Raw genomic sequence first — 21,487 nt, forward strand, 5'->3', positions numbered from 1 at the left:
CTCAACGTTCGCGAAAAGGTATCACAGCCGCAGCTCGATCCGGCCAGGAGAGAACGCAGCTGCGCAATTGTGATATTGTTTCCATACCCACGAGGACCCTTTTTCTTTTACTCATCTCAGAGATGACGTCTTCAGAATCCTTTCTTGTGCACCAAAAGGCCGTGCAAGATCTTTTTGGCCCGTCGCCTGAGCTGACCTTGCTATGTGAAAATCCCGACTACCCCTTCGCTCACGAGGCTGGCGTGTTCATCGAGAAGGACAATAGTCTCATAATCACGAGCAACCAATTCACCGACCTAAAAACCGGTGACCGCAAGATCCAGATAACCAGAGTTCACCTCCCTCACGATGGCAGCTCAGGAGCGAGGTGCGAAGAAGTCAATCCAGTCGGGGTACCAATGGGAAATGGTGGTGTCAACTATCAAAACGGCACCTTGATCTGCGCACAAGGGACAAAAAGCGAACCTGGCGGAATTGTGTATATGGACTCAGAGCCGCCGTATAATACCCGCAGTATAATAAGCGCTTTCCATGGCCGGGAGTTTAACTCGGTCAACGATGTCGTTGTGCACTCGGACGGTTCGATCTGGTTCACGGACCCAATCTACGGATTCGAGCAGGGCATACGTCGCCCTCCTCAGCTACCTAGCCAGGTGTATAGGTATCACCCAGGTAGCGGGTCCATAAGAGCGGTGGCGGATGGGTTTGGTCGACCGAACGGGATCTGCTTCAGCCCCGATGAGAGGATTGTCTATGTCACTGATACGGATTTCATCCATGGCGATGGGACCACGGACCTTACAAGAGCTTCAACAATGTGAGTACCCACAGGTTTCTTCTTCTTACAGAAGAAAGTGTATGACCTGACAGACGACGACAGTTACGCTTTCGACGTCACCGTATATTCCGATGAACCGTTCCTCACGAACCGACGGCTTTTCGCAATGGCTGACAACGGTGTGCCGGATGGGATTAAGTGTGACGTTCATGGAAACGTATACAGCGGTTGCGGAGATGGAGTCAATATCTGGTCGCCGGGGGGTGTCTTGCTCGGCAAAATTCTTGTCGATGGTGGTGCTGCCAATTTCTGTTTTGGTAAAGACGGTGAAATGTTCATTCTGAATGAGCACAGGCTGTGGAGGGCGAAGCTTGCAACAACAACGAAAGGCGCTTTGCTTAATATCTAGAACATCAGAAATTCGCACCCGCAAAAATAGGGGTTGCACCTGAATAGGGCTTACTACTTACTTACCCAGGTACCTACCTAGGCAAGTAGAGAAAGCAAATAAGACATAGGGAATATACATGACAACTTAGAAATCAACGTTCTGAGAGTAACAAGAAGCGGGTTAATTTAAGAGAGGTTCTCCTATTTGCCTTGGGCATGCCCTACGCTTTTGTGGGTGCCAACCTCAGATCTCAATATAGACAAGCGGCGCCTTGAGAGATAAATAAAGCTGCTGAGGTGAAGGTTGCTTCCCTAGGTAGTGCTAGCACATTATGTGCATGGGCAAAAGAACGGAATTTCGAATGTCATAATTTGGAATGTCTCTCTAGTTGAAAAGCACTTGGACTCACCAAGGTCACATGCTTGTGATTGAAGAGATATCTTCTCCAGTCGAGAACCGCTTGCTAGAGTACTTACCTAGGTCGAAACAATGAAGTCAACAGATTCGCACGCACGCGAGGCACGTGATATTCCGCGTATGGTTGAAAGAGCGCAATGAATAAGTGAAAAAGCTTCGGTAGGGAGAAAAAGGGGCCATTGGAAGGCCGTAGTAAAGACTTTTGGCTCGACTGCCTGCGACGTCGCAACCCCACGGATGTCAAATCGAGAGGCCAAATGGCCTCCTCATCGCGCACCATGTTGCAGCATATTCAGCAGGCAGCGAGTGCAACAATCTACTTCAGGCAATTGATAACGTCAATTTTGATGACTGAAGCCGGATCAGTAAGTGCCATGCAAAAGAGTGGATTTGATCGCTGTGTCATTTGCACCCGCTGCCTGCTGACGCCAAGGGGCGGCCAGTGTCAGGCCAACATCCCCCAAGCTTTGCGGCACATACGGCGCGACCTGATACGCCGACCTCAACATAAATTACCATGCTTACTCCAGGTAGCCCCAAATGAGGCCCATTTGAAGGGAAGAGTCCAGACTCTGAGAACAAGCTCCAGGCCGCACTACAGGCCCGGGGCAACTTCAGGTTCCGTCTCTGCCCCCTGCACCCGAGATGTCGGCCAGTGTTCACACCCGTTTGATACTCTCTCTTCAGACGTCTTGCTGCGTCGCGCAAAGCATATTGCGGGTGCTGCATCGGCCTCATGACGTCTTTACGGAGAGGTGACCTTCTTCTACTATCTGGGACACTGAATTCTCCACCAAATTCGGGGGCCATTCTGTATATATAATTCCTGTGCTCTGTTCCACTTGTCCACTCACACTTTCTCATCATCATCATCCAACCACAGCTTCACCAACAACAACAAACCAGTCTATCATTCACTAGTGAGACCCGGCGTCCACACACACTTTACTCTAACACCCTAATTTATATTCCACAACCACACCTTTTCAACCCACCCCACCAATCAAAATGGTCTCTTACCGCATCATCACCGTCCTCGCCCTGGCCGCCGCCGGAGTCATCGCCGCTCCCTGTGATGCTGGCAACGGAGCGGCCGCCACTGGAGTCGCAAACGCCCAGGGCGCCCAGGCCACAGGAGCCGCTGGCAATGCTCAGGCAACAGGGGGTGCCGGTAACGCACAGGGCGGCAATGCCGGTGGAGCTGGCGGTAACGCAGGAGGCGCTGCTGCTGCTGGTGGCAACGACGCGGCCTGCAACCCTGCAAACGTCGCTGACGGACAGGGACCTGCCAACGTTGGCGTCGACGGTGCCCAATTCGTGACTGGCATCTGCACCAGCGACGCCAACTGTGCCTCGGGCTGCTGTGTCCTGGGTGGCGGCAAGAACCCCGACGTCGCTGTCTGCCGTAACGAGCCTGCCCTTCAGGCTGGCGAGAGCTGTGGCTTCAGCTGCGCCGCCTAAGCTCAGCTTCTTCGGAGACTATCAGGGCTCTCAACTTCTGGCTGTCGGTATCATCTTAGGAGCGAATTGCCAAATCCAACATGAGTCGTTCAGGAAATGACTTGGGGGCTGGTTGTATGGGAATTCTTGCCTGGGGACATCGGGTGTTGGTTGGGCAAGGTTTTGCCAATTACGATCGTTACCATGGATGGACATGCGGCAATCATATAGATCAGCCTATAGAGTCAATTACTAAGCTAATCACAATCGATGGACTGGAAATTGCTTTTCACACACAGCTTCCTTGGTGAAATTGACAGTGTGCTCTTGTTGAATCCGAGACTTGAACTGCATTTATCGCGCGACACGAGTTCTGCAACATCGAGGGAGTACTTGTATTTGTGCTCCATTCAACTGTAAAGCTGCATGTGCCAGGGACAAATTATTCGAGTAGACCCGGACTGCCATTTTACGGGATCGCCTGAGGAGAACCATTGGTGCATCAAAATCAGAGCATGGATGATAATACTGTTCATCTCCATCTCCAATCCTGATGGGCGCCCGGAATGTAAAGCATCTGCACTATACAAGTAATGATTCATTCTCTTGCAGTAAATAACCGAATTTTTATCTCGTCGGGGGATACGTGTTCAGCAGAGGAGTAACTCCAATCTGGTGTCATGAATCGGGCCCTTTGGACAAATTTTGTTCCTCTGTTTGTTCCCAGCGATGCAAGAAAGGACAATGCCGAGGGGCAATCCACGGAAACATATGTTGTGGCTCTTGCGGGCAATATAACTCTAGATTGCTAATCATTTGGCTCGTTGCGGGAAAGCTTTCGGAAGCTGATTTGTTGGGACAGGCCAAGCTGCTCATGGATCTCCATTTTGCCGGAATGTGTCTTACCTCAGTGAGGCGATTCGGCACTTGTATTGCTATCCGAAAAGAAGGCACGATAATAAAAGAGCCTTCTTGTCTTCTTAGAAGAATAGATGGTTCTTCGGAGTCTTCGTCAGAAACTGTCAGTCTGGCCCAAACACAGAGCCAACCTACATCATGGTTCGCCTTCCAGAATACGTCGTTGCCAGCAACCTGTTCTTGGCCGTGCTCGGTGCAGAATGTAACCAGACACGGCTGCTACAATTTGCCCACGGTCTAGTCGACGCGCAGAATGTTGGATCTCTCGGCAATTTGCAGGGCGCCGACCCTCACAACCTCACCTACATAGAGAACAACCAAACAATGCAAATGACTAGCGGAGTTTTCGCGCACGCGATACACGTGGACCACAACCGTACCATCACAGACCTCACAGATTGTGCATCATACACGGAAATGATCATGACCGACCGTGCCTCTCCCCATGTCGTGGGCACACAGGTCCGCCACGACCCGGACAACGATATGCTCGTCTACCTGGTTGACTCTGTCGTCTCAACCACGGGGTCCTGGCTCTTCAACGCCAGCAAGACGCTCGAGTGGGTCCTGAAGGAGGACTGGAGCATCATACCGGCCGGCGAGCGAGACACCCGTGAGGCACTCAAGAATGCCGCAGACGCCTATCTGGACATGTGGAACAACAAGAGCGCGATCGACGCTGTCCCCTGGGGCACGCCGTGCGCCCGGCTTGAGGGCTCAGCGTACACCGGCAACGGGTCTCCTACCGACAGCTGCAAGCCCGGGATACCGACCAACAATAATCAGGCACCAAACATCAATAGGCGCTACGTTATTGATGAGTCATATGGATCGGTGGATGTGATCAACATCTTCCAGCACTTGAGTAACGCTCCGGACAGCCATGAGTTCCGCATGGTTAAGGGGAAGCTTCGGTACATCCACACTATGACAATTGCATCAAGTGGGAAAAGGTCAGTTGCGGTGTGATTTCGGGTGTCCAGAACCGAAGTATTTGAAGTCATGGAGGTGGCAGGCAAATCGTTTCGCACATGAATAAAGAATTACCCGGTAGGGAAAAGTGTGCTCAATATTTGAATTCATACACTTTATGACCGAGATGAGCACAGGATTCTCTACCAAAAATAAAATGACACTTAGAGACCCCCATGGTATTTACAAACTTTCTGTGCACAGCTTCGGGACCCTTGGGTTGCCCAACAAGTACAGGTACTAAGTCGGCTGACGGAGTTCAGGGGCGTTGCATCAGGAGTGTTTCCCCAATGCATGGTCGGCCACGAGAATAACCCGCGGGCGGAGCATGTCAGCTCATAATACCTCAGCATTGATGAGGCCTCCTCACTCTAGTGTCCAAGCGAGCATTTTGCCCAAGGAGCGAGCGCATCATTATGTATTCCTTGAGAGTCATCCACGGCTTCGCTCGACTCCCGGTACATCATTTTGTAGGGGAGACTACTGTCGGCAAACTCCAGCGCGCAAGATAAATTCGTAGAACCCAGGACCCCGATTCGGACACAATGGTGGACGGGGTTCGGCTGCAGATGGCACCCTCTGGTCCGCCTGCAGTGACACCAAGCCTCGGTCGCCGTTCGACTTCTGCCTAGATGCTAAGGTACCTAGGTGGGTGTGCATGGATTTATTGAGCCCACCTCCGATTCCCATCAACATATATCAACAGGCGCCGCAAGTGGCGTCACACATTTCGGCACATGTCTGTGTCAGACACGCTTTCAATAGTCAATGTCGTGTTACCACACAGCCAATAACAAGAAATAGCTCAAGTATCACTACCTATCATTGCTTAACGAGGTGGGTTAGACAACCCCTTCACACATAGAACACCTAGTACCTAGTATTTCATAATTAAAAAGCATCTTTTTATTCAATTATTTTGAAAAAGCGTTTATATTTTAAATAAATGTGAGATATATTAATTAACTATTAGTATTTAATTCCTAATCTCTTTAAAGTTTAGATTAAAGAAACTAAACTACTACTAGTATAAGTGTGACTGCTAAAAGACGAGAATTTCTAAAAAAAAACAAGTTAGATTTCATAGCAGTATTTAAAACTCGTACCCTCACGGTCATCATAACCATTGACACACAGGAAATCACTAGTTGGCACCCTCATCACTGGGACGTCCACAATGTCTGATATTTATAATGACAACATGGTTCGCAACGAATCAGAAGCTCAACGGTAGGGTCTACACTCATTCTAGATCGCGGCAAACACTCTTAAAACCCCAGTCCTGAGCTTGCGGCTAACTATGATGTTGCCAGATTGGATGAGCAATTTGACCTCCTTACGATGTTTGCAATCCCTCCACTTTTACTAACTTGTGGGGTCATACTGCGGCTGAATGGACGCACACAGGAACATTGGCTATCTCATCCACCCTGAAGTTGCCGCGTCCCTCCCGCCCAATCCACGAGTTGCAGATATCGGGACAGGAACCGGCCACTATCTTGAGTGCTTCTGGGACCTGGCATCCTATCCTGGGGCGACGCTCGACGGTTACGACATATCCTCGACTATGTTCAAGACGACTGCGAGAGGAAGTCCGTCGCTCAACGTGCTCGACATCAAACAGCCCGTCCCAGTGGAACTTCATGCAACGTACGACCTCGTACACGTGCGTATTCTGGTCGCAGCCATGCTCCCAGGCGACTGGCCCGGCGTCGTCAGCAACGTTGCCCGACTGGTCAAGCCCGGTGGCTGGGTGCAGTGGGAGGAGTGTGATATGGCCGGGACCAAGTATCTGAGGGGCGGGGAGGCGTCAAAGGTGGATGCAGTGCGCCAGATAGGGAGGATGTTCCTTGATGCGTTGCACGAAAACCTCAGCCACGGCTGGAATACGCTTTCCGATGACATGCGGGCCGCTGGGTTGATGCCCATCCCTATTGACTGCGTGAGCACCGATAGACTTCCCAACACGAGAGCTAAAATGACAGCTAATGGTATGAGGGCCGTCATTTCATGGATTCGCAAGACAGGAGCGATTAGGAATGAGGAGTTGGAGCAGATAGAGAGACAGGTGTATGAGAACATAAGGTCTGGCTGCTATTGCAGATTCGAGGTTTATGTCCATTGCGGCCAGAAGCTCTGAGAAGGAAAAGCACGTTGGCAAAGGCACAGCGTAATCGACGAAAGAGTTGTTCCGCCAACAATGTTATTCCGATATATCGAGTAATAACAATGGTCTCACTGGCTATCCACAAATTCAACTTTGAATCCACCAGGGCAAAGCCGCTGGAATACACCCTCCGGGTCGTACTTCTTTGCGACATCCCTGATCCTGCTAACATTCTCAGGTCCGTAGCTCTCAAACACCTCCTGGCTACTATGGGCGTAATTGAGATAGATCCAAGGGCAGAGACGATCGTCTCCAGCGAAATCTCTGACGGCGCTCACGAGACCTTCCACGCGGGGACGCACCCATTCGGCCAACTCAGCCGTCTTGACGCTTGCACTCGCCTGTAGCAGGATGGCGTCATGCGGGTAGGCGTCAAGACCCAGAATATTACCGCCTGACTCCAGAGACCTTTCAGTATAAAGACGGGGAATTGGCTGAAATGCACAGTGCGTGTTGAACTCGTTGCTTGGGATGTGCCCCTGGAGGTCTCTTGCTAGTTGGTAGAGTAGCTCGGAGGCCTTGGCAACAATGCTGGCGTCATTCTTGAAAGTCAGGGTGTACCAAATGTTGCTGTTACTGCAATCAATATGAAGTCCTCCTGAAAGCTGCATGTGGAAACCTTGACGGTGATAAGTGGGAAGGGGGACGGTGGCCTCCTTACTAGTAGCCCAGAGGCAGCTCCGAGAATGGAAGCATGTCTTGTAACTTCCCAGTCTTGTAGCTACTGAAAGTCTCAGGCAAAGACATGAAATCGTCAAAAGCTTTGGGCTTTTCCACCCCGGCTGTGTTGAAACACATCGTCAGAAACCCGTCTCCACCCAAGTCGGGTTTATAGATTGCAACAAAGATGACGCTGCTTGCAAGGTCGTCGACAACCTTCGCAGTGAAGCTTTCCAATGCCTCCGAAGCTTGTGGCACAATATCAGCAGGTCTCAATGCTACGCCGCCCCACAGTGGGCCTCGTATAGGGTATGTCTTGATGGCAAAGCGTGTTACAATGCCAAAGCTGTTGCTGCCCCCCTTGAGGGCTTGGAAGAGGTCCCCATTTTCTTGTTTGTTCGCATGGATGATCTTGCCGTTGCTCAAAGCGACGTCGTAGCCTGCGATCTGGTCGCAGGCAAATCCGCAGTGACCAGAGTAGTATGACAGCCCACCTCCGAGTAGGAAGCCGCCGACGCCTAAATTGCCCACCCGCGCCCCACCGATGAAACGTCCATGATTCTCCAGCTCGTCGTATACGTTCTGCCTATTTTAATACGTGGTTGGAAACGGAAAGGCATGTACGAAAGGGTGTTCTTAAGGTATCGCATGCCTTATAAAAGGGGATGGAAGTGGGGATGACGGAACAGGCCAAGGAGACTGTCAGACGAACCACTTGGCACCGGGACCCAAGAACGCCGTCTCGGTCTCATGGTTGTAGTCGACAAATGCTAGGAGACCCAGGTCGATAGTGATTCCGCCGTCGATGTTGTTGCTGCCGACCCTGTTGGTATAACCACCGGCTCGGACAGCAAAGGCCTGGCCGGCGTTGGAAAGGGCATTGAGAGCCGTAGCCACGTCGGCTCCAGTTCTCGGCTGGACTATGCATGTCGGTCGGAGCTTCGAGCCGTTGTCGAAATAGGATTCATTCCGGGTTACATACTCAGAGTCAGTGGGAAAGAGGAGCTGGTCTGAAAGTCCAGCTGCGACGAGGCATTCCGCCTGTGGAGGTGGGTCCATGACAGTGTTTGCAGGTGCTGGTTATTTTGATGTAGAGGAAAGTCCTTACAAGGCCCCACGAAGGGAAAATGTGCTAGCACGTCGCGGGACTAATTCGTGTACAGGATGAAGCAGTGGATAAGATCCTCAAAGACGTCATATATTTAAGTTGTGGAGGGAAGAAGGTGTATTGAACTTGTCCAAGGTCCAAGCATGTCTGTAAAAAGTTCTCCAGCCTCGTAGCCGTTTTATAACCTCTCGAGCACGCTCTGAAATCAGGGTTAGGGGAGCGTCCTCCACACAAGTACACAGCAGCCCTTTCCTCTTTCCTGGGTTCTTTTGTTTGTTTCCTCCTTGACGAGGCCGGGGGAGACGGCGGTCTATGTAGCCTCACGCGTCTGGTGTCGTACAAGTCGGCACCCTCAGAACGAGGCTCTTTTAGCCCCCAAGAGTAACTCCGGGCTGACTTTAGTAACGTTTCACAGCATGCTGCATAGTACCTAGGTATGAAGCATGTGGCGGAGCTACTGTCATACAAGTCGTTCACCCCCACCCAAGATAAAGCTCTGTTGGCCCCCAAGAGTAACGTCGAGCTAGCTTCGAATACTGTTTCACGGCATGGTGATGTGGTATCTCATGCTCTATGGTCGTCACTTTCTGTGGTTACATCGGGTACTAATAGAGCAACAACTCCTATAACGTCCCCAGCCTACATTCTAATAGTCCCCTAAATCTAATTACCCTATATCTATATTTATATATATATATATCTATCCTTACTCTATTTATACCTCTTTATAACTTTATAAGGAATTTTTTTTTAATTATTAAACTTTTTTTAAATATTATTTTAATTATTATAAAGAAATATAAAAAAAAGAATTTATAATATATTTATAATAGTTAAAAATAAAATATTTATATAAAAAGCTTTTAAAACTTAATATATTTTATATATTATATTTTAGAACTATTCTTCTAATATATAAAGTAAATTTATTATTTATAAATTTTATTAATTTTTTTTAATATTTTAAAAATTAATTAATATTATTTTAATTAATTAAAATAGTTTAAAATGTATTTTAATTTATTAGAAAATATAGACTTTAATAGATTAAATAACCTTTTCCTCCTTTAATACCCCTTTATTAAAAAGAAAGTAGTTAAAAGCTTTTTTAATTTATTATTTTATTTTTAAAAGTTATAAATATTAATAAATTATAATAAAATAATTAAAAATAATAATAAAAATATATTTATATAGTTTAATTTAATATAATTTTTATTATAAAGATTATTAAATTGATTAATTATTAAAATATTAATAAAAAGGATTAATAAAAAAGTTTAAAATAATATTTATAATTAATTATTTAAAAGGTAGTAAGTTACTTTAAAAGGACTTTAATTTATATATATAAACCTTTTTATAAAGTATATATTTATTATAGGTAAGTTTTTAAACTTTTTATTATTTTTAAAAATTAAATATATAATAATAATAGTTTTTATAATTTTTAAAAATTATATAAGTTAATAGTTTATAATAATAAAAAAGATTAAATAAAAGAGTTTATTATAATTGAATAATTAAAAAGAATTTTTGAATTATATTAAAGAATTTATTTAAATAATATTTTTATAATTAATAAATATTATATATATATTATAATTAACTTTATATAAAAATACTTTTAAATAATATTTATATTATTTTTTATTAGCTATTAGTTTATATATACTTTAACTATTGAATATATTAATTTTTAATTTATTTAAAATTATTTTTAAAAATATTTATAATATTAAAGTAATTATAATTCTTTATTAATAATTATAAAAAAGGTTTTTATTATTATTATAAAGTATATATTAAAACCCTTATAAAATTAAATATTTAATTCAAATAATAAATAACTAATTTATAGTTACTTTTAAATATAAAGCTTTTAATATATACTTTATTAAAAATTAATAGATTATTAAAATAAAAATATAAAAAAGCTATTATTAAATAAAATAATATATATTTTTATATTAAATAATATTTTATTAATTTTAAAAATTATTTTAAAATTCTTAAATAATTATAAAAATTATATAATATAATAATTAAATATATTTATAATAAATATTTCAACTCTATATAATAACTTTTTTATAAAATTTTAAAAGTTAAAATTAAAAGATATTAATTTAATAATATTTATAAAAAAATTAAAAATTAAAATATTAATTAAAAGTTAATAAAATAACTTAAAAAGTTTAACTTAATTTAAATAAATTATTTATAAATATTAAAATAATTTAATAAACTTAAATTAAAATTAAATAAATATTTAAGGAAAGTAATAAAAATAATTAATTAAAAACTTTAATTATTAAAAAGGATAAAATTATAATAATAATATAAATAGAGTTAAGGTAAAAAAATAGTTAAAGAAGAAAGTAGTTAGATTTAGGGGACTATTAGAATGTGGGCTGGGGATGTTAATTGATCCTAAATGTATCTGCAACTTCCAAGTCACTTACCGCATACCTAAGTACTGTGCATACTGCAGACAGCTCTCGGCCACTTATCACACTAGAAAAACGGTACTGGCAGCCTATTTTCTAGCCGGTGGTCTGCCCGGGTGAGCTGTCGATTTTGACACAACTCGGCACTCCTCACCACAATGACAGACAAATGAGGAGAGGAGGGGTAGTTGTTTAGTTTAAATAAGTTCTATGAAATAATTAGAATAATATACTTATATTATTAAATGTTATTTTTATATATAATATTCTATTATATAATTATTATATTTTATAATATTAATATTAATTAGTAATAATTTTATATTTAAAAACTTAAAGTATAATATTATAATTTAATTATAAACTTTAAATATTAAAACTTAATAAAAGATTTAATTTATTATTTATAAAATATTACTTTTTTATAAATTATAATTATATATATTTAATATAAGTTAATATTTACTTATTTAATAATTATATTTACTTATCTAGTTTTTTATTAATTACTTACTTAATATAAGAATTTATATATAGAGCCTATATAAAACTATATACCTAATTAGAATTCTTTAAATTTTTAATACTTTTAGTATAAACCCCTTCTAACACTTTTTTTAGTACCCTTTTTAACACCCTTTTTAGCACTCCTTCTAATACCCCTTCTAATACCCCTTCTAACACTCTTTTTAATATACCTTCTAGTATACCTTTTAGACTATATATATTTAAGTATTAACTAAGTATTTAAATATTAACTAAATATTAAAAGGTTAGAAGTTTAAAGTATTAAAGAGTTAAAAGGGGTATTAAAAGGTTAAAAAGAGTATAGTTTTTATTTTTACCTTTTTAATTTTTAGTCTTTTAGTATTTAATTAGTATTTAAATATTTAATTAGTACTTAAATATATATAACTTAAATAGTAAAGGTGAAAGTAAAGGTAAAGGTGAAGGTAAAAGTAAAGGGGTGCTAAAAGGGGTGCTAAAAGGGGTTTATATTAAAAATATTAAAAATTAGAGAAGGAAATTATATTATAAGGTTTTTTAATACTAATTTAAAAGGTATTTATAAATATAAGGGAGTTATTTAGAAAAATTAGTATTAGGTAAGTAGTTAGTAGGAATTAGGTAAGTAGATATAATTATTAGATAAGTAGATATTAATTTATTTAATATTGCTTTATAATTAATATTAATATTAAAAGTTTATTATATTAACTTTTTTATTTTAACTTTAAATATTAAAATAATAATATTTTTAAACTTTATTTATATAATATAAAACTTAAAGTATATACTTATAAATTAATTATATATTTTTAAGATTTTAGGTTCTAGGCACTTACTACTATACTATAAGGCACTATATATATTATGTATAGGGATTAGAAATGAGACTAGACGTATAAGTCTCCTGAGGTTGAACAGTGATTAGTTTTGACCCGTTGGGTCAAATTTTATGGTAGCCGCTATTGAGTTCAACTTTGCCCTTGTGACTTCTACAACCTTTCTAGATGCCCGAATCTCACCGTCACTTCAACTCAGCAAAAAGTAAAGCTCTCGAAGAAAAGAAACGAACGAGAAGAACCATCACTCGCCTTCCCGTTCCGGCTGACAAACATCGTCCAGCATGAGCCAGACCACTGTTCTCGTCACCGGGGCAAACCGAGGTAGCTCCATTCACACAAGACATTTACTCAGTATATGTAACTTATATTGAGCATTTCCAGGCATCGGCCGCGGGCTGGCGGAAGCCTTCTTGTCCCGCCCTAATCATACTGTCGTAGCCGCTGTTCGAAGCCTCGACACCACCCTCAAGGAGCAGAAGCCTGCAGCAGGAAGCAAGCTTGTGCTGGTCATCATTGAGAATACCTCGACCAGGGATCCAGACCAGGCTTTCCAAGACATGAAAGCTCAAGGCATCACTTCTCTCGATATCGTGGTCGCCAACGCTGGCATCAGCCCGGTGGTTGCACTGGTTGACGTTAAGGATATAAATGTGAACGAACTTCACCGCGTGTTTGACACGAATACTGCTTCTTTCGTTCTTCTATTCAAGTCGCTATATCCCCTGCTGAAGGCTGCAGCCGATGTGAACCCTGACGGCCATCCAAAGCTCCTTGCTATCTCATCTACTGCTGGGCAAATTGTGGACATGGAGCAGAACATTCCAGTCAAGGTTGGAACTTATGGAGTCAGCAAGGTTGCGCTGAATTACTTGGTGCGCCGCGTGCATTTCGAGAACCCCTGGCTGATCTCGTGGGTTGTGGATCCGGGATTCGTCCAAACGGACAACGGCAACGCCACGGCCAAGCTTTTCGGCATGGGAGAAGCACCACACACGATCGCACAGTCGGTTGCAGGCCTACTGGATGTCATCGATAATGCGACGAGGTCTGGGACTTCGGGTAAGTTTTATGGCTTTGACGGCAAGGAGATTGCATTCTAGATGTACAAAACACTTTGGTGGCCGCGCAAGAATGGGGCATGGGATGGCAAGTGAGGTAGACAGAACATCGGGATTGGGCTCGGGATGTCATTGAACCTCAATTTTGGTAGTAAGATAGTCAAAGGAGCCCCATGTCTTGAAAATAGCACGTACGCACACAAAAGCTCTATCTCCCCTTCCCCTCTGTCTTTTGTGTGGGTATTTACCCAATCTCTTCACTTTGACTGCCTGTATCGAGAAAAAGCAAAGAAAAGAAAAGAGCCACAGGCCGGCTATAATATAAGGATTGTGTGCAGGCCAGATTCCACAGTCACGACACGTTCGTCACCTCAAAGATGACTCACGGTGCTTTGGAGCTGCGCAAGTGAGGCACCCAGGTACCAAGGACTTATTATTCTAGAGTAGTATCCTGAGTGTACACAGAAGTGGTACTTTTGCGCAAGGATTCGATTGAAACGGTTCACGGCATCTTGCTACTGCCTTGCGAACCAAATTACTCGCCTGTCTTCCACGTCTCACGCGAGGTTTCACAGGATACCTTCCAGGTAGCATCGGAGCCACCCTCTATATTCTATCCAAAGACCTAACCAGCATTTGTGTCACCCCACGAGGCGTCACGCGGACCGGTTCACTACGAATACACCCATGTTCCACACACTGGAACACCTAAAAGCCCAATTTTGCTCTAGGTGTTTGATCTGATGTCTTTGAAATGATGACGTATTCACATGTGCCTTCGATTTCGTTGCCGGCTAGAACGATAGTGGCCTCGCTCTCGACATGCCTGGGATATCTGAACTTCAGTGGCCGGCGAGAATTACACACACTGCTTAACGTCAGGAAGACGTGCAAACGCTACTGAAACCGAGTTTGATATCATTATCGTAATAAATTTTGGTTAACACAGCAAACTCATTCTAATCGCTGTGAAGGAATATCCCTCCTAATGGCCTCTCTAATTACCCCTCTGATGACGGCTTCGACTTTTGGTATCGGCTGCGGTTTCATCATCCATCACAGTGTATTCATCCATGGTGAATGGCATGTCGAAGCCCCTCATATTGTGCTCGCGCATCTCAGTATCATCGTCTTCCTGGAAGTTCTCAATAGATATATGCAAGATACAGCGTCTGGCGCAACCGTCCAGGTCATTTCTTCTGCGTTTTGGGGCTATTTGTCCGGAATGACTCTCAGCATCATTCTTTACCGTGTTCTCTTCCACCGTCTCACCAAAGCCAAATTGCCGGGGCCTTGGTACGCCCCAATGAGCAAGATCTGGCATGTCTGGGCAGCAAGACAGGGCCAGAATCACCTCGTGTTGCATTCACTGTACAAGAGGTATGGTGATATGGTGCGTACAGGTGAGACGAAATCACACAATCTACCAACCTAGAGCTCACCGCTTCTTCATGTTCTGAATTCGGGGATCTAATAGAAAGAAATTAGGCCCCGCCGAAGTTACCGTCTTCACGCCCGATGCATTCAACGTCGTCGACGGCCCCCACTCAGATTGCATCAAATCAGAATTTTACGACCTTTTGAAGGGTATAGGATATCCTTCACTTGTCAATATTCGACATGGACCCACTCATGCTATCCGTCGCCGGGAGTGGCGTCCTGGCTTCTCGAGCCAGTCTCTTCGATTGCACTCTACCAAAGTCTCCCCCCACATCGAGCAGCTTTGCGAACTGATTGAAGATGATATTCGGTATAATCGTGTCTCAAGCATACGAGATTATATGTACTGGTTTGGCTTTGACGCCATGGGCGAATTCGTCTTCAGCAAATCCTTTGGGATGCTGCGGGCCAAAAAGCCGTCCCTCATTATTGAGCGCCTCAAGAGCGCTCTTTCCATCCTTGGTCCCTTAACACCCGCGCCTTGGCTCCTCCACGTGGGACTCCGAATTGCTCCACGTATCGGTATGGTCAAGGATTTGTTTGATATGCTTGATTGGTGCCGAGATCAAATGCAGGACAGACTGAGAACTAGCGAGTCCAAAGGGCCGGGACCAGATGGTGGCGATCTAGCCTACTACCTTATGGAAGATAGACATAACAGGAACGCGGGAATATCAGAGGGCCGAGACTGGAACCTGGCATGGCTCACCGGTGACAGTCTTCTTGCCATTGTGGCAGGCAGGTAAGCAACATAATTCTATATACTTGATGTGTGGGCCATTACCTTACCCATGGGCGTCATCAATGTGACAGTGATCCGACAACGGCGACTCTAATCGGGGCTTTCGCGGAAATGGCGAAACTCCCGGAGCAGGCAGAAAAGATCTTCAAAGAGGTGGTAGACCTTGACGAAACCGATTTCAGATCGCTTGCTACGCTTCCACACCTCAACGCCGTGATAAAAGAGGTCATGCGCTTGTACCCATCGCTGCTTAGCGCAGGGTCGAGGAAAACGTTGGAAAACTCCGTTGTAATCGGGGGCAGGTTGATACCACCTCACACTACCATTGTGTGTCCGCGATACACTATCAATAGGAGTAAGTGATGTCGCTACTGACCCAGCTTTAAGGGACGATTAGGTGCCTTCCGCTGACCAGCCGCACTGACAAGGAGAGGACTGCTTTGAAAGACCATTGGAATTTGTTCCAGAACGATGGACGACACGTCCTGAGATGGTTACAAACAGCGATGGATATACCCCTTTCGGTACAGGTAAGTATAATGATCCCGCTCCATGTTTCTCCAGTCAGCGTCTCGCTGATACCTAGGCAATCATCTAGGCAGCAGATCTTGTCTTGGCCGTTACCTTGGCGAAGATATGATGCGGAGCGTAATAGCAAGGATAGTTAAGCGTTACAGATTTCATCTAGCCCCTGGCGAGACAGGTAACCGAGTGTTGGACGAAATTGGCGACCAGTTCGTGCCGAATCCAGGGCCATTAATGCTCATATTCGAGCACCGTAAGCTATAGGACTGTTTTTCAGTTATTTTGGCACTATGTTCTCATTAACGTCGAGTTGTACGGGAAGCTTACGAATAATATGTTTTCAAGCATTTGAAATAGATGCTGATATTTTGCTACTACGTCTCCGCCTTAAACTTCGACAAACATCAAAGCTATATTGGTATTTGGCTCTGCTTGTGACATATCACTACCTAAGTTGTCAATTATACCAGTTGTTGAAATACACAGACTGTTGGAATAACCTCCACTGTTATTGGCACTGTATTTCTTCAAACGCTGGATCTTGAGCGTCTACTACTATATGAAGGTTCCACCCGCATTTTATATGTATGGGGATTAAAAACGAAACCACTTGATCGAAAAAGGAGCAACTAACTAAGTAGGGTAGCGGCCCGTAGATCTACCGACCTCACACCAACTCGACCTTTCTCCGTTGGCCAATCGCTCCGATCATTGTTAAAAAAGGCTCAATTTGCCCATCATGGTCTTCCTTCAAACACTCTCAGCAGCTAGTACGCCTTGAGGACCTTGACCACCAACAAGTCCGTTCTTGAATAAGCCACAAAGTTTCCTTACAGTACAGAAACTCATTAACTCTTAACACCATCCTCAATGCTAATCTGAAAGTAGATGCCATCCGAGGCAGGCGGGGACATTGGTTTCTTGACGCTGGGATCATAAGCGCATTGTGCCGTGACTGAAGACAGTCCCTCCAGGCCGCGCTCGTGTGCGCTTTCACCATTCTGTGCCTCCGGAAAAAAATGGTCCCGGCTTCCTTCATTCGCGACTCTGTCTCTTTTTCCGCTGCCATAAAACGTTTTCAGATGTATGGGGGTCTGCATCCAACTCCCGGAGAAAGCTGATGAGGACGACTTTTTCCATCCACTCCACGTTCTGAGGTTAGAAAATTGTCCAGGTTTAAAAAGAGGGGCAAGTGTAGGGATATTGGCGACAATGATTCCAAACCACAACTCGAAGCCGCTTGCAATAGCGATCAGACTTAGGAATGATGTGAAGTCTGGATCGTCTCGGTACTGGTAAGTCCAGATGGCTCTCCATATCATGACAGCAATGGTCCTAGGCAAGGTCAGAAACAGACCGTTTAACACAAGTATGAAGAAGTGGGCTATAGCGGGGCCCGAGACGGGTAGTTCTGTCAACCTTGAAATATACCCAGGCTAGAAGGGGGAACTCACAGCAGACCAAAGCTAAACATGGCTGTGACAGCAACCTTCTTCCGAGTTGGTAACTTCAATTTCCACAATGTGGGCATTGGGAGGATCAATATGACGAGATCCAGGAACATGTTGATAGCCAAAGTGCAATATTCGCCCACGTGGCCATCACGACAATGGCCGTCGGGCGTAGGATTCCACATGTGGTCAATTGGTTCACAGTTGGTCATATATACGCAGAAGTACGCGATGCAGTATCCTATGACAAGAGCTGAAACTCCATATGACCAGCGACGGAACTGCGGCGTGGTGAAGATGCGATTGTACAGAGACAGGATCGCAAGCTTGTAGAAGACACTTGCCAAGAGCCAGCAAATGTAAGACGTGAAAAGAAGCTGATGATGTGCTTAATACGGAGGAAACCACGTAGCCCGAATAACAGGAGCGGAGAAATGATATTGGAAGAAAAGGCAATACCTTTGCTGCTGCAGCGATCTCGTAGTCAGTGAGAACAGCAGCAGATTTACCCAGCCCGTTGACCGAGGACCACATGCTCACGACCCCAATCGCCACAGTATTTACCTGATTGATGTAGTTGTTAGATGAGTGCAGCTTTCAGTGGGGCCAGACGCCCTAGATCGACTCCCAGGCAGCTTAACTTACGTATGCAACAATAATGAAGAGATCGTCAAGGGAAAATGTGCGTCGCGACATTACCAAGGCAACAAACCGCAGTGCGATGAAGATGCCGCAGATGACGAGGAAAACCACTGTGAGGACGAAAAAGGCTAGTCCACTGGGACTGAAGTTGGCCGCCATGGTATTGAATGACGCCCGTAGAGGCTATCTGTCTGGCGATGTCCTGGTCGCTAGCTGGACGAGCGTGGGATTGGAACAATGAAGTGATTCACTTCTCTTTTCTGTACAAAGAATGGACCCAGTTCAAGCGGGGGCGAAAAGTAATTGTGGGAATAAATTCTTAGCAACGGAGCTCGTTAACAAACACAACTCGCATGGCTCAGTCCAGGCGGGACCGAACCGCCACCCCTATCTCTTCCTCCTGAGGGTCGGTTCCGAGATTCTACATAGGTACGCGCAAGCGAGGATTCTGCACAAGTACTGCGTCGAGCTGCATGGAAAAGGTCAGTTGCGTGACCGTGGGGGCCTAAGCACCACACCATGTCAACCACACCAATCGCACAGCCTACCAAAATCTCTGGATCACTAGTTTTCCACCACTGCTTTTTTGTGCGATGTTGTACCAACCGTCACCTCATTAACACACGCTTACACGTCTCCTTCCTACTGGGCTGTGGTACACACTTTGCAGTATTGTTATGCATCTATGTACTTTAATTAGGTATTTATGACGAAGCCGCACATGCGAGAGCGGCCTAAGCAACTGAATTCCGAGACGAGGCACACGGGTGCATGGGTAGCAAGCAGCCCACGGTAACATCATTGCAAGGTAACATCGTCTTGATTGGTTGAGGGGCCAGCAGCGATGCAGGCTCCGCGTATATCATTCGGTAAAAGGTTACAGGTCGAATTCGACAATCTTTCATGTGAGAATATTATTTAAGAGTTGCACAATATTGGTCGAGAGATTTCAAGCAATGAAGACAAATTCAAGGCCGTGCACGACTCCTCCTCCCTCTCGGCACCGAAGTCTTTCCAGATAAGGCATGCCCTTGTCTCCCACTGGAGCTCCATGTAGCTGATTTCCATTCCAGCGTGTTTAATTTTCATCCTTTTTCATATGAGTTTGCCACAGCCTCACGATGCAAATAGGTAGTCCATGAACACTTCGAAGAAGCCGCCATGGCCGGTACACTCCACAGATGATCGGCACCATGGGCATATGCACTCAACAGCCTGTCCAATTAATTCACCGGTTGCGAGTCGAGGGTGGGAAGGCTAGCATTGCCGTATCAACTGGCATGCTGCTGTGCTCGCTCAATCACACCCATTCGACGGGACAAATGGCACTCTCATACATAAATGCGTCTGTTGAGAGACAGTCGGCAAGGGTTGCTTGTTTGGGGTGTATGTCTTGAAATTGCAAGGATTCATTGATATCCTCGCACCCCTGCGGTGGTCGGGGACTTGCATTTGGCTTCATCGAGGGTGGTCAGACTTGAGGTTGTAAACGCCGGAATGTACCCACATACTCCGGCACGGTCCTAGGTGCCCCGTCCAATGTATCGATACGGAGTACTCTGGGTGGTTTCCGCATCAAGCCGTCTCAGTTGGAAGTTGGCAGATCTTTAAGACAAAGTCCTAAACAGCAGATCATTCACCACTGATGAACTCGGTCACTTGAAAATCATGGGAATCTCAGTGCTAGAAGTCAGCAGTGGCTGCTGGAGCGCTCAACAGCGCATTGCCCTAAATATACCCAGGGTCCATCCACGATGTCCTTCCTCAATACTGGCAACACTCTACAAAAGCTTGTTTTCATTTTCAGCAGGCTGGAGGGGCCTGTTTTAGGCGGTTGGCGATTGTCCCGATATATTCTTGACCTGCTGTGGGGTTTCACAGAGAGCGACTTTGCTACCTTCGTTGTTCCAGATATGGCCTTCGGCCTGCTGGGGGCTCTGTCACGCAGCTTGCTTATCAACGGAGACTGTCCCTCGCGCAATGAGATATTCCGACGCGTCCCGGTCTTGCTGGCTTTCAATTGGACAAACCTTCTCGTTTTCGACCTCGCCAACCAACGAAGCCCCGGCTCGGTGGCGGAGGATAGAATCAACAAGCCCTGGCGACCGATTCCAACCGGCAAAATCAGTCCCCAGCAGACGAGGCGCACGATGCTTGTCATTGTGCCTCTCAGTATGTGCCTCAACTACCACTTGGGAGTCTGGGTCCAAGGCTCTCTGATCCATTTGATCACGTGGCTTTACAACGATTTAGGTGGCGGCGACGAAGTAATTCTTCGGGAGGTGCTGATAGCTGTGGGATACGCTATGTTCAATTCCGGCTCACTCAAGATATCCGCTTGCGGCCGAAAAGAGCGCGAACGGTGTCAAATGAATTCCCAGGGTCTTGCTTGGACTGGAATAATCAGCGCGGTGATCTTCACCACGATGCAAATCCAAGATCTCAAGGATCAGCGCGGTGATCAACTTCGCGGCCGGAAGACTGTGGTACTCTTCCTTGGGCAGGAATTCTCTCGAAGGTCTACCGCTTTCTTCGTGATCCTCTGGTCTGGAGTATGCATTCAATTCTGGAATACCGGGCCATGGGGTCTCTTAGTTACTGTGCTGGGGCTGACTATTGCTTGGCGGGTGATAACACTCGTTCACAGCCGGCAGGAAGATCGCCGTACCTGGCAGCTATGGTGTCTGTGGCTTGTCATGCTCTACTTTCTGCCGACCATTGGTAAGGTCGACCAGGAGTTGTAGCTCTTCAAGAAGACTGAGGGGAATCGGAGGTGCTAATTGATTTCTATAATATTTCACCCCCATTGCTCAAGTGTGGCGCGAGAGTGGTGATTCTGCAGCTTGACCTACACAGAAAAAGGGTAGCAAAGCACTCGGATGTTCCAAGCGGGAGATGGACGTGAATGCCCTCGTCAAGGCTTTCATTTAGAAACCAATCTCACAGGAGGAGCATTGATAGCAAACGAAGAGGACGGAT

The 21,487-nt window shown here is 44.9% G+C and overlaps 8 protein-coding genes across 8 annotated transcripts; 6 read left to right on the forward strand and 2 right to left on the reverse strand.

The window, feature by feature from the left end:
* Positions 1-122: 122 nt before the first annotated feature.
* On the forward strand, positions 123-1,187 carry KVR01_003949 (uncharacterized protein; the record flags this gene model as incomplete). The annotated part of the gene is made up of 2 exons (XM_044783981.1): positions 123-817; positions 881-1,187. The coding sequence occupies 2 exons, from the start codon at positions 123-125 to the stop codon at positions 1,185-1,187; spliced, it is 1,002 nt and encodes a 333-aa protein (XP_044648964.1).
* Positions 1,188-2,469: 1,282 nt separating this feature from the next.
* On the forward strand, positions 2,470-3,085 carry KVR01_002955 (uncharacterized protein). The gene has a single exon (XM_044784946.1). It carries the CDS (start codon positions 2,595-2,597, stop codon positions 3,045-3,047), a length of 453 nt encoding a protein of 150 aa, XP_044647970.1. The 5' UTR covers positions 2,470-2,594; the 3' UTR covers positions 3,048-3,085.
* A 997-nt stretch (positions 3,086-4,082) lies between these two features.
* On the forward strand, positions 4,083-4,913 carry KVR01_004006 (uncharacterized protein; the record flags this gene model as incomplete). Its single annotated transcript, XM_044782653.1, has 1 exon — positions 4,083-4,913. The coding sequence occupies one exon, from the start codon at positions 4,083-4,085 to the stop codon at positions 4,911-4,913; it is 831 nt and encodes a 276-aa protein (XP_044649021.1).
* Positions 4,914-6,075: 1,162 nt separating this feature from the next.
* On the forward strand, positions 6,076-7,157 carry KVR01_003172 (uncharacterized protein). The gene is made up of 3 exons (XM_044785000.1): positions 6,076-6,146; positions 6,230-6,259; positions 6,324-7,157. The coding sequence occupies exons 1-3, from the start codon at positions 6,094-6,096 to the stop codon at positions 7,054-7,056; spliced, it is 816 nt and encodes a 271-aa protein (XP_044648187.1). The 5' UTR covers positions 6,076-6,093; the 3' UTR covers positions 7,057-7,157.
* KVR01_002662 (uncharacterized protein) lies at positions 7,152-8,802 on the reverse strand (the record flags this gene model as incomplete). Its single annotated transcript, XM_044789116.1, has 3 exons — positions 7,152-7,653; positions 7,745-8,329; positions 8,456-8,802. 3 exons carry the CDS (start codon positions 8,800-8,802, stop codon positions 7,152-7,154), a joined length of 1,434 nt encoding a protein of 477 aa, XP_044647677.1.
* A 4,129-nt stretch (positions 8,803-12,931) lies between these two features.
* KVR01_002408 (uncharacterized protein) lies at positions 12,932-13,750 on the forward strand (the record flags this gene model as incomplete). The annotated part of the gene is made up of 3 exons (XM_044784378.1): positions 12,932-12,971; positions 13,032-13,240; positions 13,292-13,750. 3 exons carry the CDS (start codon positions 12,932-12,934, stop codon positions 13,748-13,750), a joined length of 708 nt encoding a protein of 235 aa, XP_044647423.1.
* Positions 13,751-16,999: 3,249 nt separating this feature from the next.
* On the reverse strand, positions 17,000-18,887 carry KVR01_003109 (uncharacterized protein). The gene is made up of 4 exons (XM_044786426.1): positions 18,512-18,887; positions 18,326-18,430; positions 17,870-18,243; positions 17,000-17,750 (listed from the first exon to the last, which is right to left on the reverse strand). The coding sequence occupies exons 1-4, from the start codon at positions 18,665-18,667 to the stop codon at positions 17,264-17,266; spliced, it is 1,122 nt and encodes a 373-aa protein (XP_044648124.1). The 5' UTR covers positions 18,668-18,887; the 3' UTR covers positions 17,000-17,263.
* A 1,375-nt stretch (positions 18,888-20,262) lies between these two features.
* Positions 20,263-21,233, forward strand: KVR01_002488 (uncharacterized protein; the record flags this gene model as incomplete). Its single annotated transcript, XM_044794824.1, has 2 exons — positions 20,263-21,026; positions 21,104-21,233. The coding sequence occupies 2 exons, from the start codon at positions 20,263-20,265 to the stop codon at positions 21,231-21,233; spliced, it is 894 nt and encodes a 297-aa protein (XP_044647503.1).
* Between the last annotated feature and the right edge of the window lie 254 nt (positions 21,234-21,487).

The sequence above is a fragment of the Diaporthe batatas genome (genome assembly GCF_019321695.1).
Source record: "Diaporthe batatas strain CRI 302-4 chromosome Unknown Contig00003, whole genome shotgun sequence".
Classification (NCBI taxonomy): domain Eukaryota; kingdom Fungi; phylum Ascomycota; class Sordariomycetes; order Diaporthales; family Diaporthaceae; genus Diaporthe; species Diaporthe batatas.